The 17,686-nt window shown below is 39.8% G+C and overlaps 1 protein-coding gene across 1 annotated transcript in view; it reads right to left on the bottom strand.

Annotated features, from left to right (window-relative positions):
• Nucleotides 1-17,686, bottom strand: part of fhdc2 (FH2 domain containing 2) — an 85,899-nt gene that overhangs the window by 23,625 nt on the left and 44,588 nt on the right. Inside the window, exons 5-8 of the mRNA XM_060832290.1 lie at nt 12,448-12,533; nt 4,634-4,734; nt 3,976-4,046; nt 1,365-1,472 (exon numbers count right to left, since the gene is read on the bottom strand). Coding sequence (XP_060688273.1) covers nt 1,365-1,472; nt 3,976-4,046; nt 4,634-4,734; nt 12,448-12,533 — 366 coding nt within the window. The remainder of the gene's footprint in view (nt 1-1,364; nt 1,473-3,975; nt 4,047-4,633; nt 4,735-12,447; nt 12,534-17,686) is intronic.

The following is a 17,686-nucleotide window of genomic DNA, read 5'->3' as shown; positions in this document are numbered from 1 at the left end:
AATTGTGGATTAGATTAGTAGTTAACTGAGTTTCATTGTTTTTCTTTCTTCTTTAGTATCATTCCTTTGAATTTTGATGATTATATATTTAAGATCTATTTTTATATTAATGTTTGTGCTTGAAAGTTCTGTTTATTTTTGTAAATCTGTCAAAATATTAAATTTCTAATAAAAATATCTTTAAAAAAAAAAGATAGTCAAGGCGAATGAATTGGAGTGGATATGAAATTATAGTTAGTAGGAAGAAGCTGTAGAAGAAAAAACATGTGTAAAGTGTACAATAGGAGTCAGAACTCAACAGTGTAGAATAACCAATAGTGTTTGGGAGAAATGATGGGGATAGAACCTCTGAGCAATACAGGCTACATTTTCTCCAAAAACATGATTGCATGACACAGCTTCCAAGCATTAGGGATACCTTTCAAACCAAACCAAAGAAGACAGATATTGGGCAGAAGAGAACAGAGGAACAAGTAAGAGTTAAATATATAAACAGTGAAACTGAAGCCAAATGTACAAATGCAAACAAAGAATGGAGACTAAAATATCAACAAGAATAAATGAGAGACATCTAAATCACCTAATTAAGTGCAATGATACAGCTAATGTGCTATAAACATATGAACTAAATTTGTTTCCAGTAACAAAGATAACTTGTGACTTAAGTCTTCTTATCTACTTAGAAAATGGTGAGGTAATATCAGAAGGCCCTAATAGATGGCTTTAATACCTGTTAGAAAGGAAGATATGTGTTTGTGTCATGCCTTTCATGACTTCAGGACCTCCCACAGCACCTTATAACCAACGAAATATTTTTAAAGAGTAGTCAGTATTTTAATACAGGAAACATGAAGGCATGTTCATGCAAAAAGTTCCCAAATAAAATTACATAAACTAATAAGGTGCGAGCCAAGGGATTATTTTTGGCCAGAACAATAGGAGAAAATCTCCACTAATCTTTTTCAAGTCCTGCCATGGGATTTTTTGATTTATCTTAGAAAGCAGATTAACATCCAAACTAAAAGGTAGCACTTCAAACAATGCAGCATTCCCTAATTTTGGAATTAAATGACCATCTAACTAATGAGCTCAAGCCTCTAAAGTGGAACTTAAAGACTAGAGCACTATCACTGAGTCACAGCTTGAAAGGTTACAAAACACTTAGTGTCATCATTCTTTCATGTTACAAAATTAAGCAAACCAAGCACAATGAATTTAATGTCAGATGTCTTGCTTTGATTCCTGCTATTAAAACTAGAACAGATCTCAAGAGTTTCAGTTTATAAGACCACAACGAAGTGACCATTATTCTTAAAATAGGGTCCAGAGGTCTCTTGACAGTTCCTTATGTTCAAAATACTTACCATTGCTACAAAGTGTATTAAGTTCATGCCAGGTTTGTTTGCTTTAATGTCGGCAAGCTTCAACAGTGATGCAATCCGAAATCCTGCAGCATTTCCTGAATATCCTCCCTGAAAATGGAATAAAAACACAAGATAAATTTGCATGGTTATGAAATTGATGTAAGTGCTAGAAAGGCAGATCCCTTCAAGGGTCAAATAGAATAGCTCCAGAGTTAATTGAGAAGAGATTATGCTCATTGGACTTTTTAAATGTAAGAGCAGGGCTTTTGAGGAATCTTGTGGTGCAGTGGTAATGTTTCTATCTTTGATCCAAGTGCCAAATTCAATCTGATCCAGATACAGACAATAGCATGTCACAATAGGATAAGAAAATGACTGCCCAGTACATATGTATAAAGAGAACCCAAACATTGAGATGGAACACAAGATGTTGACCAATACTCCTAATAATTTGAGAGCCCTCTCCCTGTCCCTCTCCCTCGCCCTTCCCTCCCTCCCTCCCCCCGGTGCCTTGGTGCCAGACTCATAAAGTTAAAGAGCTGGGTTCTTGGTGTTTGGAATTTATAGAATTGTGATTTGGAAAATTGGAAGTAGATGTTTAAAATAAAAATAAGTGCACACAGTGGATTGTAGCAACCTCATTAGATAAGTATTGCACAATTTGACATTACTGTTCTGGTTTCAAATCCCACCATGGGAAATGGTTGATTTATCCAGGGAGGTGATGATGTAGTATAGGTACACAATCCTTTAACTGAAATCCAAAAAGTTCCAAAATTCGAAGTTTTTTTCTGCATAACAAGGTTGTTTGGTGTGCGAACAAGTGAGCCAACTCCACACCCACTCAACCCATGTCACTCAGATGTGACATGGTGTCGTGGCCCAGCACTTGCAGGTGTCAACTGTGTCTCAGTGCTCAGACTAGTCACACATGAGTCTACTGTTCAGTAATTCTTTTTTATTTCACTGTGAAAATGTCACTTATTCTGAAATCTGAAAAATTCCAAAATCTGAAAAACAACTGGCCCCAAGGATTTCGATACAGGTACACAGTCCTTTAATAATGTAACTGGACTAATATTCCAGAACGGAGGAGAAAGTGAGGACTGCAGATGCTGGAGATCAGAGCTGAAAATGTGTTGCTGGAAAAGCGCAGCAGGTCAAGCAGCATCCAAGGAGCAGGAAAGTCGACTTTTCGAGCATAAGCCCTTCTTCAGGAATTCCTGAAGAAGAGCTTATGCCCGAAACGTTGAGTCTCCTGTTCCTTGGATGCTGCCTGACTTGCTGCGCTTTTCCAGCAACACATTTTCAGCTCTGATATTCCAGAACCTCAAGTTAATGTTCTGTGGACATTGGCTTGAATCCCACCACAGTACATGATGAAAATCAAATTCAATAAATATCTTAAAAAGTTGGCCTTATGGTGACCATGTCACTACTGTTCATTGCTGTAAAATCCCAAATGGTTCACTAATACCCTATAGGGAAGGGTTCTTCCATCTTTATCAGGCGCACACTTGACTCCAGACCAACAGCAATGTGGATGATTCTTAACTACTCTCTGGTCAATAAGAGATGGGGAACATATGCTGGCCAAGACAGTGATGCCTACATCCCATGAACTCAGAACAAAAAAAAACTGTTATTTGCAGATCCAATCTGTGGGCTGTGGTTGGGGTTGTGATTCCAGATTGCCATCCTCCCTTCTGCAGCTATGTCTGTGTCTGGGTATGTTCGGTAATGGGACGTGCAGTGTTCAAAATTTCCCTCGATGCTATCGGATAAATGTGAGCACCATAAGCACCATTATCACCCGCTTCAACTCCATTTTTATTTAGATTCCTCCTTGTTTTCCCCAATTATTAGATTTTTATTGTTGACACACTGCCCTTAAGGGTCTGTGTTTGGAATTTATGATTTATTAATTAGGAGATTAGACATATTGGTGGTGGGTGTTTAAATAAAAAAAACTAGTTCTTGAATTTATTAATTGGATTGATAGTTGAATTTCTTAAATATAAAAAAAGAGCTGGGCCCCTGCTAAAGTAGGTATTAACAGGTCCAGGCAGCGGGCCATAGTCTCGACAGCCTGACTCTATTAATGTAGGTAAAAACAATGACTGCAGATGCTGGAAACCAGAGTCTAGATTAGAGTGGTGCTGGAAGAGCACAGCAGTTCAGGCAGCATCCGAGGAACAGTAAAATCGACGTTTCGGGCAAAAGCCCTTCATCAGGAGTACAGGGCAATGTTCATATCCAGGTCTCCTTGGAGAAGGACCATGTGATCTCTACCAGCATCACGGAAACCTTTAGAGAAAAATGGACACCAAGGGGGTGGGGTTTGTCATTTCTTTCACTGACTCCATTCCGATTTAGTTTCCTCACTTGTGTCCTACCCTTTCTTGATTTTTGGTATGTTACATTACCTTTGGTATTCACAAGTTTTATGTTTGTTAATTGGTTGTTTGGGTGATTTGGTAGTAGGTCATGAAAACTTTATAAAAAGAGCTTGATTCCATCATTAAGTCCAGGCAGCAAGCTATGATGGAGTCATAAATAAGAATGATCACGAATACAGTGTGGGTAGATTTATTCAGGTCAAAATATTTACTGCATTCATGTGGTTTCCAGCTTTCAACACCAGTCTCAAGATAGCATGCAGCTCATCACAGTTTCGTAGTTCTGCAAGACAGCAAAAGATTTATGCACATTCAGAATTATCTCGCACACTTGCATAGCTTGCAGTACACCCACACTAACCTGTAATGGTAGCACATACGTACAAACATTTTAGCAATGATTGATGAAAATGTCTAATTGGCTAAGCCTGGTGTGCGGGACTATGAAAATTTCAAGATGACTGATCTTCAAAGTGCAATCTGAGTAATAAAATGCACAGCAGTAATCGAATTTCAAAGTGTACTAAGCGGTTTTAAAGCATTTTGTGACACTGAGGGCATGAAAAATGCAATAGAAACATAAATCTTTAAAATATTGAAGAATTTTACACGTTTTACTTTAGGTTTGTGCTCATTTGCTTTCTGAAGGACTAGTATATGTGTCTTAAAAGTTAGACATCTGTAGAGGTGCTTGGTTCAATGTCGGATTTCAATTTTGTGCATGCAAAACACACGTAAGGAGTTAGTAAATGGTTTACATAGTCTGGACTTAGCAAATAACATTATAAATTTTGTTTATGAACTAAATGTAACTGTCTTTGTATTCACTTTCACAGAAACACATCCACTAATTTTGTGTCAGGATCTTACCATGGGCAGCCTTTATCATTGTACAAACAGATGTCATAAGCGATTTTATTTGTGGTTCAAACTCGTCCTTAAGAATCATAGCTTCCAAATGCAAGCAATAACTGCAAAAAAATCAAATTTATTCCCATGCATTAGAATCAGCAAAAGCTGCCTGAACAGAGTTAGCAACATATTCATATTTTTTGATTCCAGATACACAAAAAGAAGCAATTGGCTGAGCAGTTATGAATTGTTAGTCTTTGTCATTAAATCTGTGTCATTATTTCAATAACAATTAAATTGACCCATTGATTTACTTGGAGTTGTTAAACCATGGAACAGTGACATGGATCCACTGTATTGTTGGACTGCCACTGTTACATTAAAAACTGCTGCATTTGGAACAATATTGCTGGGCATCAATTTAGTAAAGCAAAAAACAGCACTTTGCATTTCTGGGGCTCCTGCTGGAACTATCCAAGAAAATTAAATCACCTGGTGCGATCATATTAATGACAGTGCAGTAGGTAAAGAACCTCAATTGAATCCTCCAGTAATTTAGTAGCAGTTTTCTTTTTATCACACTAATAAAGAACTCGTTGTCCTTCCACTAGGTTTCTTATATGGATGCAATGAAAATTTTATCCTAACATCAACATAATTGTCTGTGCTGCCATCATACACAGGATTGGATTGTGGAGCACAGCAAATATATTTTCAGGGTGGACTATGTTATGCTGTTAAAATATATGAGGTATACACATCCAATCAAAACATCAACCTAATGCCAGTTTTGCTTTTATTTTTTTGAGTTAAATATTTTAACAGTAAACAGCCAGATGGTATTTTGACCAAAACGTCGTGTTCCATTGGTACGTTCTGCTTTCTGGCATGACAGCAAAATGTGGTGAACATCCTGATTACACACTAGAAAGTTTTTTTTGTCACATGAGGTTAATCAATTGGCAAAGGATGTGCCAACTCATAATTAGCAGCATTTATAAGGAACTCAGATTGTGTACAGAAACTGTTAACATAGAACAGTATAGCAGAGTACAGGCCCTTCAGCCCTCGATGTTGTGCCAACCTTTTATCCTACTCTAAGATCAAACTAACCTCTATACCCTCCATTTTACTATCATCCATGTGCATATCCACGAGTCGCTTAAATGTTCCCAATGTATCTGACTCTACTACCACTGCTGGCAGTGCAATCCACACCCACACTACTCCCTGTGTAAAGAGCCGACCTCTGACATCTCCCCTAAACCTTCCTCGAAAACCTGAAAATTATGCCCCCTTGTGATAGCCATTTCTGCACTGGGTAAAATATCTCTGGCTATCCACTCTATCTATCCCTCTCATCATCTAGTACACCTCTATCAAGTCACCTCTCATCCTTCTTCGCTCCAATGATAAAAGTCCTAGCTCCCTCAACCTTTCTTCATAATGCCCTCCAGTCAGGCAGCATCCTGGTAAATCTCCTCTGCATCCTCTCTAAAGTTTCCACATCCATCTTATAATGAGGCAACCAGAACTGAATACATTATTCCAAATGTGGTCTAACCAGGGCTTTACAGAGCTGCAACATCACCTCGCGGCTCTTTAACTCAATCTCCCTGCTAATGAAAGCCAACACACCATATGTCTTCTTAACATCCCGATCAACTTAGATGGAAACCTGGAGGGATCTATGGACGTGGACACCAAGATCCCTCTATTCCTCCATACTGCCAAAAAATCCTGCCTTTAACCCTGTAATCTGCATTCAAATTCGATCTTCCAAAGTAAATCACTTCACATTTTTACAGGTTGAACTCCATCTGTCACTTCTCAGCCCAGTTCTGCATTCTGTCAATGCCCCATTGCAACCTACAACAGCCCTCCACACTATCCACAACTTCACCAAGCTTCATGTCATTGGCAAACTTACTAACCCACCCTTCCACTCCTTGATCCAAGTAATTTATAAATATCATAAAGAGCAGAGGTCCCAGGACAAATCCCTGCAGAACACCACTGGTCACCAAGTTCCAGGCTGAATATTGTCCATCTCCTACCACCCTCTGTCTTCTATGGGCCAGCCAATTCTGTATCCAGACAGCAAAAGTTCCCTGTATCCCATGCCTCCTTACTTTCTGAATGACCCTACCATGGGGACCTTTATCATATGCCTTGCTAAAATCCATATACACCATATCGACTGCTCTACCATCATCAATGTGTTTTTTCCCATCCTCAAAGAATTCAGTAAGGCTTGTGAGGCATGACCTGTACCTCACAAAGCCATGCTGACTATGTCTAATCAAGCTGTGCTTTTCCAAATAATCATAAATCCTGTCTCTCAGAATCCTCTCCAATAATTTGCCCACCAAATATGTAAGACTGACCGGTCTGTAATTCCCAGGGTTATCCCTATTTACTTTCTTGAACAAGGGGATAATATTTTCCACCCTCCAATCATCTGGTACTACTCCAGTGGACAGTGAGGATGCAAAAATCATTGCCAAAGGCACAGCAATCCTTTCCCTCACTTCCTGTAGAACCTTGTGCATATCCTGTCTGGCCCAGGGTTACTTATCTATCCTCATGTTTTTCAAAATTTCCAGTGCATCCTCCTTCTTAACATCAACCTGGTTGAGCATATCAGCCTGTTTCACACTGGCCACACAAACAACAAGATCCATCTCTATGACTCTCAGCAGTGAATACTGAAGCAAAGTATTCGTAAAGGACCTCCCCTACTTTCTCTGACTCCAGGCACAAGTTCACTCCACTATCCCTGATCGGCCCTATCCTCACTCCGGTCATCCTCTTGTTCCTCACGTAAGTGTAGAATGCCTCGGGGTTTTCCTTAATCCCACCCACCAAGGGCTTTTTCATGCCCCCTTCTAGCTCTCTTCACTCCATTCTTCAGTTCCTTCGTGGCCACAATGTAACCCTCTAGAGCCCTGTCTGATCCTTGCTTCCTCAACCTGAAGTAAGCTTCCTTCTTCCTCTTGACTAGATGTTCCACATCTCTTGTTATCCAAAGTTCCTTCATCCTACCATTCCTTCCTTGTCTCAGTCGGACAAACCTATCCAGCACTCACAGCAAGTGCTCCCACAACATTTCTGATGTGCATTTCCCTGAGAATATTTACCCCCAACTTATGCTCCACAGTTCATGCCTAATAGCAGTGTAATTCCCCCTCCCCAATTAAATACTTTCCCATTCCGTCTGCTCCTATCCTCTCCATGACTATAGTAAAGGTCAGGGAGTTGTCATCATTATCACTGAAATACTCTCCCACCGAGAGATCTGATACCTGACCTGATTTGTTGCAAAGCACCAAATCCAATATGGCCTCCATTCTAGTCAGCCTATAGAGTCATAGAGAAGTACAGCGGGGAAACAGACTCGTCCAACTCATCCCTGCCAACCTGATAACTAACTTAATCTAGTCCCACCTGCCAGCACTTGGCCCAATCCCTCCAAACCCTTCCTTTTCACATACCCATCCAGATGCCTTTTAAATGCTGCAATTGTACCAGCCCCCATCACGTCCTCTGGCAGCTCATTCCAGATACGCACCACCCTTGCGTGAAAAAGTTGTCCTTTAGGCCCTTTTTATATCTTTCCCTTCTCACCCTAAATGTTTGCCCTCCAGTTGTGGACTCCCCCACCCCAGGGAAAAGACTTTGTTTACCCTATCCATGCTCCTCATGGTTTTATAAGCCTCTATAAAGTCATGCCTCAGCCTCTGACGCTCCAAGGAAAACAGCCCCAGCCTATTCACCTTCTCCCTATAGCTCAAACCCTCCAACCCTGGCAATATCCTTGCAAATCTTTTCTGAACCCTTTCAAGTTTCACAACATCCTTCCAACAGGAAGGAGACCAGAATTGAACACAATATTTCAAAAGTGGCCTAACCAATGTCCTGTACTGTCGCAGCATGACCTCCCAACTCCCATACTCAATTAAGGAAAGCATACCAAATGCCTTCTTCACTATCCTATCTACCTACGACTACTTTCAAGGAACTGTGAATCTGCACTCCAAGGTCTCTTTGTTCAGCAACACTCCCCAAGACCTTACCATTTAGTGTAGAAGCCTACTCTGATTTGCCTTTCCAAAATGCAGCACCTCGCATTTATCTAAACCAAATTCCATCTGCCACTGCTCAGCCCATTGGCACATCTGGTCAAGATCCCATTTTACTCAGAGGTAACCTTCTTCGCTGTCTATTACACCTCCAATTTTGATGTCAGCTTTAAATTTACTAACTATATCTCCTAGGTTCGCCACCAAGTCATTTATATAAATGACGAAAAGTAATGGACCCAGCACCGATCTTTGTGGCACCCTACTGATCACAGGCCTCCAGTCTGAAAAACAACCCTCCAAAACCACCCTCTGTTTTTTACCTTTAAGCCAGGAGACAAGGACACGTGCCTACATGAGTTTCAGTGCCTTTGGATAAGTTGTTAATTTGGTTCAAGACTGTCTGAGCTTAATTCACATTGGTTTCAAGAGCTCAACTCAACCTGGTCAGGCCACCACTGTCACCATTTTAAGTCTGTGTTTTCAACATTTTTTAAAAAAAAAATTTATTCCAGGAAGATCCCAGGTATTAAAATTAGACATAGCATGTTGAAAATTGACCATTCATATTCTTCCATGATAAAGGGAAATCACACAGTGACCAGCCAATTAAGTAAGTAAAGGTAACAACCTGAGCAAATAAGGCAGAAGATGACCAACCTTGTCGAATAACATATTTGAGTGTAGGCTTGGTATATCAAGGCGGTCATTACACAAATGTCTGCCAGGGCATATGCTCATTCCTGATGAAGGGCTCTGGCCCAAAACATCGAATTTCCTGTTCCTTGGATGCTGCCTGACCTGCTGTGCTTTAATCAGCAACACATTTTCAGCATAATCTTGGCATTTGCAGCATTTGCCTAGGCTGTGAATAAGCAAGAAAGTTCTGGCAGATTGCACCAATTACAAGGTGAGGTCCTGGCCACAACAAACAAAGCTTTGACTGACAACAGGTTGATGTGGAGAAACTCAATTCCAGATGAGTTTCACCATCAGGAGGAAGATGCAGAATGATTGCTGGTGCAGATGAGGGGGCAGGGTGCCTCTAGTTCCTTCGTGATGATTGAGGAGAACTTACTCAGTGAATGGAAGATGCTTGTTTGAAACAGGTGGAACTGATATATTAATACACAAGGAAGTGAGAAAACAAAAGTTTACTTTCAGCAGGACAGCAATATAAGAGTCTGGCCACAGAGGGACACAGCAGTACTGACCTGGGGCAAATACTTGAAGGACAAGAGTGAAAACAAAGTTCTCAGCACGAAGCCAATTGTAGCCAACATCTTCGAACATGCAGCAGGTATTTTATCACTGCTAAAGCATAGAACAGACTGCAGATGAGGGAGGTAAAAACAAAACTGCTATTTTGTTTGCCCTATTCAAAAGTGCCAACCTCCTTCTTTCTTGCCTCCCCTTCTGTCCATCCTATAGCATCTATACTCAGGAACATTGAGCTGTCAGTCCCTCTCTCAGCCATGTTTATGTAATGGCTGTAATATCCCAGAACCATATTCCCAGCCGTGCCCTATGTGTCAGGTTCTTGCTTTGAAATAAATGCAGCTTAATTCATCAACCTTCTCTCATTCTCTGCCATACTCTTGCCTGCTTTGTCTATTTAACTTGCTCTCTTTAACTTTTGTGTCAGCCTCAACTTTCTCTCTTGCCTCACAACTGCTTAGGGTTCCATGACTGCCAGGCTTGGTTAAATCCTCCTGAGTAGCTTTAGTGAATTTCCCTGCCAGGATATTGGTTCCCCATCTTTCCAAGTGCAACCAGGTGCAACCTCTTTCACATTATCACTTCTGCCCCAGAAGAGATCCCAATGATCCAAAAAGCTGAATCCTCGCCCCTTGCGTGAGTCACTCAACTGCACATTTTTCTGCCCTATCCTCCTATTCCTAATCTCACTAGCATATTGCACCAGGAATAATACAAAGATTACTACCTTTGAGGGCCTGCTTTTTAAATCCCTATATTTACTCTGCAGGACCTTATTCCTTATAACTATGACAATGGTACCAATGTGTACAATGACCTCTGGTTGCTCATGCTCCCCTTTAAGAATTTTCTGCAATCAGTCTGAAAAGCCCTTCACCCTGGCACAAAGAAGGCAACACACTATCCTAAAGTCTTGCTTGTGGCAGCAGAAATACCTAAGTGTTCCAGTGACTAGAGAGTCCCTTCTCACAATTGCTCACTTAGACTTTTGCCAGACTTTGCTTTCCAGCAGAGCCAGTTGTGATATCAAAGACCTGGCTGCTGCTGCTATTTTCTCCTGAGAGGCTAATCCCCTAACAGTATCCAAAAGGATACGTTTGTTTAATACGGGGGTAGTCACAGTAGACTTCTGCATGATCTGCTTTCCTCCCCTGGCAGACACCCATTAAGCTGACTGCACCTGTCATGTGACAGGTCCCTGAAACTACTACTAACCTCACTCTCTGCCTCCTGTATGCTCCTCAGTGCTTCCAACTGCCAACCAATCCATGTGGTCTGAGAGGAGCTTCAGTCAGACACACATCCTGCAAACAAAGTCGCTAGGGACAGTTGATTCCTAAAATTGACAGGAGGAGCATATCACTCCACTGACTGCTATCTCTGCCCCTTTAACAAATCACAGACTGAGAGGAATTGCCTTGGTGCTGTCACCCTCTTCAGCAAAGTCTGGTCACCTAGGCCCACTCTTAGATTTAACCAGCAGCACCTCGAGCCCAAAGCAGCCCCTTGCAAAAATGGCTGGAAGAAGACATGGTAATGCCTCTTTCCTCCACTTGCCTAAATTCCCACACTCAGTTCAACTCTCAATGTTTGCACACTTGCTGGCTGCACTCTGTTTTGAGAGTAAAAAGGACAGTGTTGCGTAGTTAACATTGGGTTGGGGAAAAAAAATGACAGTGTGACAGAGAAGATGGTCCATGATGTAAATGAAGGATTTAAAATTGTCCTTTTCCTTCAAGATTGCCTGGGGTGTAGGCCAAAACAAAATTTGTGGTGGTCAACTTACATCTGATACATTTGAAGAAACTTCAAAATGCTTTGATGCAGAGGGGTTTGGGTGTCCTCATGCATGAGTTCCAGAAGGCTAGTAAGCACATAATCAGGGCAGTAAATTAAATTTTGGTATATATCGCTAAAGGAATAGAGTATAAAAGTAGGAAAGTGTTGTTCCATTTTACAAGGCTGCATACAGGTTTGGTCCCCTTACTCGAGGAAGAATGGAATTGCAATGAATGTAGTTTAGAGAAAGTTCATTCCAGAGAGGAAAGGTTTGTCCCATGAGGAGGGATTGAGCAATTTTGGCCTACAAACATGGTATGCATACTTGCTAGCTTTGCGTGCAGTAAATACTTCTCTCAAAGGGTTGTGAATCTGTGGCATTCACTACCCCTGACAGCAGTGGATGCTGCAACATAGAGTAAATTTAAAGAATAGACAGACAAATTTTTAATTATGAATAGCGAGTTATGAAAGTTAGTTTTTAGTTACAAAAGGTTTATGCGGAATGGGCAATAAAGTGCAGTTAAGGCTGAGATGAGATCAGCCATGATTATGTTAAATGGTGGAGTAGGTTTGAGGAACTGAATTGCCTCATGGGGCCTGGTACAAATGCAATATTTCTCCCAAAGTTCCTCTCTTGCATGCATCTTTCAAGTGCAATCTACTGAAAATTTCTAATAAATTCCACTAATAACATTTGAAAAAATACATTCCTTAGCTAGTTGATTCCTGAATAAAGTGCTATTGTCCTACCTTGGCACTTTCACCAGAAGTAGCATAAAGAGATCTGCCTCAGACAGTTTACTCTGGTCTCCTTCAAACCTTTTAAGGCGCTTTACCTGAAACAGTATAATAAACTGTAATGAAACTCGTGAATCTACTGTCTTATTATTCAAATTAGTTTGGCGCTTTGAATGCAGTACCTGAGTTTACTGTGTTTCTATTGCTGTTTAGTATTAACAGCAATTCTCCCATCATTATATTTTTAAAAAATGAAGCAATATGCCACTTAACTGCTTCTGACACCTCCTGCTTAAAACCCAAAAGGTTAAAATGATCATGAAGCTCTGCTTTCATGGTTTGTATTCATACTGAAAATCAAGATCAAGTGAGTTTTTGGGCTTCTGCTCCAAGGGAGACTTCTGTCCTCCCTTAGGACATCTGCATTACGGTGATCTGAAAATGTGTTGCTGGAAAAGCGCAGCAGATCAGGCAGCATCCAAGGAACAGGAAATTCGACGTTTCGGGCATAAGCCCTTCATCAGGAAGGGCTTCATTCCTGATGAATGAAGGACTTCATTCCTGATGAAGGGCTTATGCCCGAAACGTCGAATTTCCTGTTCCTTGGATGCTGCCTGACCTGCTGCGCTTTTCCAGCAACACATTTTCAGCTCTGATACTCCAGCATCTGCAGACCTCACTTTCTCCATTACGGTGATCTGGCCAACATGTGACTTTAATAAGGGTGACTCTTAGCTGCATAACTTACCAAAAACACAAACTACACAGAATCATTTGCATTACCATTCATCTGTATCTTTAGAAAGCCTACGATTGACATTTTCCCCAAAACTTCTTATACTCAATTATTTGCATTCTAATTAATTGTTTTCTTTCTCAGATTGATTTTCTTAAAATCCAGGAACTTTATTCATTTACTTCACTTTTTATTTATTTTTTCAGTTATTAGATATTTAATATTTTTCTGTACTCATTTAGCATTTAAAGTTGTTGATATTTCTGAAGGTTTTACGAGTGTGGAATTGCACAGGGATGTTTTTCCCCAGTGTCAAGTCTCCAGTGATTATTATCTGCATCGGTATTTATTCATGATGCTTTAGGCAGTAAGCAAAACCAATCCATTCACTGCCATGAATTTCAACATTTTATTCCACCTGTTTCATGTACATTAGATGCTGTAAAAAAGGAAACCTTACTTATTTCTATTTGCTGCTGATACCTCATAAATCTGATGGTCAGAGTACATATATAGCTTTGGTACTCCACAGGCACATGGGGATAAGACTGCAAATTTCATATTCTAATACTCTCAAATGTATAGAATTTGTCCACTGCAACTTGTTATCTGCATTACACACATGCAGATGAAATTTCCAATTCAACCCTCAATATTTCATCTACTTGGGAAAATGTCTTGCAGGTATTTACAGTATTAAATTAATTTAAATTAGAAGTTTATTTTTCAATCCGTGTAATCTTTTGTACTAAGTTATAACAGTTGAGAGAGCTAGTCATGCCATATTTGGGCACGTGGATATTACAGAGATCATTAAGAAAGTGGCAGAATTAGGTACTGTAGCATCAGAAGCAACCCTCAAGGTAAATGCTTAATGGTGATTGGAGAAAGGAAGTGAGCGTGGAGTGGGGGAACAATTGGCAGGTGGGTGGCCCTGTGTGGAAAAGTAGAAATGGTCATAAGGGAAATAGCAGTTGTTGAGGGGGATGAAAAAAATGACAGCATTCGTCATTGTTCTTTGGTTTTGAGTTTGGGAGGAGCAATTGGGTAAAATCCAGTTTTGTATTCAAGCAGATACACTTCAAAATCCTATATGGAACACAAGTAGGCCATTAAATCTATCATACTTGTTCCATCATTCTAGTTTGTAGTTGATCATCTCCTCAATGCTACATTTCCACATTATCTCAATATTCCTTAATGTCATTCATCTCCAGAAACTCTCAGTCTGTGCCATGCTCAATAATTGAGTTTCCATTGGCCCCTGAGGTTGAGAATTCCAAAGGTTCACTATTTTCTGACTGAAGAAATTCCTTCTGATCTCAGTCTTCCCTTATTCTAAAACTATATCCCTTGGTTCTAGGTTCACCAGCCAAGAGATCATCCTATCCACATTCATTTTGTCATGTGCAGAAAGAAAATTTGTGAGTTTTAATGAGATCATATCTCAATCTTTGAAATTCTAGAGAATACAGGCCCAGCTTCAAACTCTCCCCATAAGACAATCTCTGGCATTAGTCTAGTGAACCTCCATTGCACTCCCTTTATGGCAAATACCTGTATATATTTTCTTTGATAAGGAGACCAAATCTACACAAGGCACCATAGATGTTCTCAAAAAGGCTTATACAGTTGCAGCTAGTCCCTTTTCCTTCTGAACTCAAACCCTTTTTTGATAAAGGCCAACATATCATTTGCCTTCCTAATTGCTTGCTGTACCTGTACCTTCCATGTCTCATGAAAAAGGACACCCATATCCATTTTGCTGTCAATATTTCCCAAACTCTCACTATTCAAGAAATACTCCATATTTCTATTTTTCTACCAAAGTGGTTAACTTCACACTTATTCACTTCACATCCCATCTGCCATGTTCTAGCCCATTCACTTCCCCTGTTCAAAAATCCATTTGAAGCCTCCACGCATCCTCCTCAAATCTAACATTTGTGCCATCTGCAAATCTGGAAATATTGAATTCTTACCCTTGTATCTGCATTGAAATGTTGTAACAATGTCAGCCAACTGCTAGAAAATGGAATTAGTGCAAATTTAGGCTGGTCATTGTTGGTTTAAACTCAATGGGTTGAAGGGTCTCTTCTGTACTGTATAATGCTATGGTTACATTTACTCTTCATTTCCAAATCATGTATAAAAGTTATTATTATTATATTTTAAGTGTCTGGTTATCCTTTATAATAGATTGTAATATTTTCCGTAGTATTGACATCAGACTAACAGTTCTGTATTTTCTCTCTCCCTCCTTTCTTAAATAATGGGGTTACATTTGCTACTTTCTAGTCTGTAGGAAGCTACCAAAAACTATAGTAGTCATTATTTGGAGATGCCGGTGTTGGACTGGGGTGTACAAAGTTAAAAGTCACTCAACACCAGGTTGTAGTCAAACAGGTTTAATTGGAAGCACACTAGCTTTCCGAGCGCTACTCCTTCATCAGGTGGTAGTGGAGGGTTCAATCCTAACACACAGAATTTATAGCAAAAATTTACAGTGTGATGTAACTGAAATTATACATTGAAAAATTGATGTTAAGCATTTCATCTGTTAGAATACCATGATAGTTTCACTTCTTTCATGTGTAAATCAAAAAACCTTTTTTTGAAAAGTTGCATTCTCAGGTTAGCTGTTAACAATGGGTGATAGCTAGACAATATGTTGAAGGTGTTAGCCCCCTGTGTTCTCTGTCTATGCCATGATGTTTAGATTGATTCTAATCTAAAATGTGAGATAACAGAGTTTGACATGAATTCATGCAGTTTTTGAGCAAAGTACAATGTAACCCTGCAAGTACAAATTCACCCCACAAAATTTATGTGTGCATGTGGATCTTTGTCTGTCAGTGTGTGTGTGTGTGTGTGTGTGTGTCTGTCTGTCTGGGTTGGGGTTGTGAGTGTGAGAAAGCGTATGTATGTGTGTGTGTAGTGAGTGCAGAATGTCTTAAGTCTGTGAGGGATGCATGTGTGAGTGTGGGAGTGTGTGTGTCTGTAAGGGTGTGTGTGGGTGTCTGTGTGTGCGTCTGTGTATATGTGTGTCCGTGTGTATGTGTGTATAGGAGTGCCTGTGTGCGCCAGAGTGTGTGTGTGTGTAGGAGTATTTGTGTGTGTGTGTATAGTGCAATGGTGGTCATCTGTAATGTGACATGAACCCAAGGTTTGTGTGTTAGGATTGAGCCCTCCACTACCACCTGATGAAGGAGCGACGCTCGGAAAGCTAGTGTGCTTCCAATTAAACCTGTTGGACTATAACCTGGTGTTGTGTGATTTTTAACCAGAAACTACAGCATTTTGAACATAACCAATGCATCCACAATCTCTGAAGCCACATCTTTCAGCACTTTGGGACGTCCAGATCATGTATTAACCTTCAATCCTGTTAATCTTTGGAGTATAACTCTTTGCTAAGGATTAATTTTTTGCAGTTCCTCATTTTTATATGTCTCTTTGCTCACTAGTATTTATGAGAGATTTCCTGCACTGTCCTCTGTGATGACAGATACAAAGTAATTTCTTTGTTAGTTTGCCATCTCTCTTTTCTCCATTATAATTTCTCCTGTCTCCAACTGCAATGGACCAAATATGTCCTTGCTAATCAGATTAGGTTTTCATATTTTAATTTCAACAAAAATAATTTCTACACTTTTAAACAATTGCACTTGTAAGAGAAAATGAAATTATGAGCACTGAATGTGGTCAATTTAAAGAAAGCTGATAAATATGTTATAGAATTGCATCAGACTCTGCACCCTCAAGGCCATCAAATGGTTTCTCACTGAATTCTCCATCTATACCAATCACAATTAGATGGCATGGTTTTAACCAATCATCTATCACTTGAGGCAAGAGTTCTTTATGTTAAGAAAAGAAGTGAATCATTGTCTCCAGAACATTATCCAATTTCTAAGTGAAACCTCATTATGCCAAAAATAAAATTATATACAGAGTGAGCAAAGAAAGCAGTTCTCAATGAGAAATTTATTTTCTGTTTTCATATTCTGTTGAATTCTTATTCTGTCGTAAAATAGAATAAACACAGGATTCTGTGGTTACAGTCCACTTGGCCAGTTCGCACATTAGATGAAAAATCGCAATTGTTATAAGATGCCTTTGGTTTGTTCTTAGCTTTGAGCACCACAGGCAAAGTCTGCATTTGTTGCCCATCCCTAATTGACCTTCAGAAGATAGTGATGAAGTATCTTCTTGAATTGTTGCAATTCATGCATTATTGACACACACGGTACTTTTCTCTGTAGTGGTTGTACAACCTAGTGGCTTAATTTGACAATGGAGAGGGCATTTAATAATAAAGCACGTTATTGCTGACATGGATTTGGTCAGAAGAGTAAGGATGGCAAGCTTCTTCTTCTGAAGGATATTAGTGAATGAGATAATTTTTTATGGACAATCATGATTACTAAGGAGACAGCAATTTTAATCTAGATTTATTAATTAATTAAATTTAAGCCGGCTCAAATGTATTGAAATTATATTCCCAAAGAATTC

The sequence above is a fragment of the Hemiscyllium ocellatum genome, chromosome 11 (genome assembly GCF_020745735.1).
Source record: "Hemiscyllium ocellatum isolate sHemOce1 chromosome 11, sHemOce1.pat.X.cur, whole genome shotgun sequence".
Classification (NCBI taxonomy): Eukaryota; Metazoa; Chordata; class Chondrichthyes; order Orectolobiformes; family Hemiscylliidae; genus Hemiscyllium; species Hemiscyllium ocellatum.
This window is presented reverse-complemented; position numbering and strand designations above follow the sequence as displayed.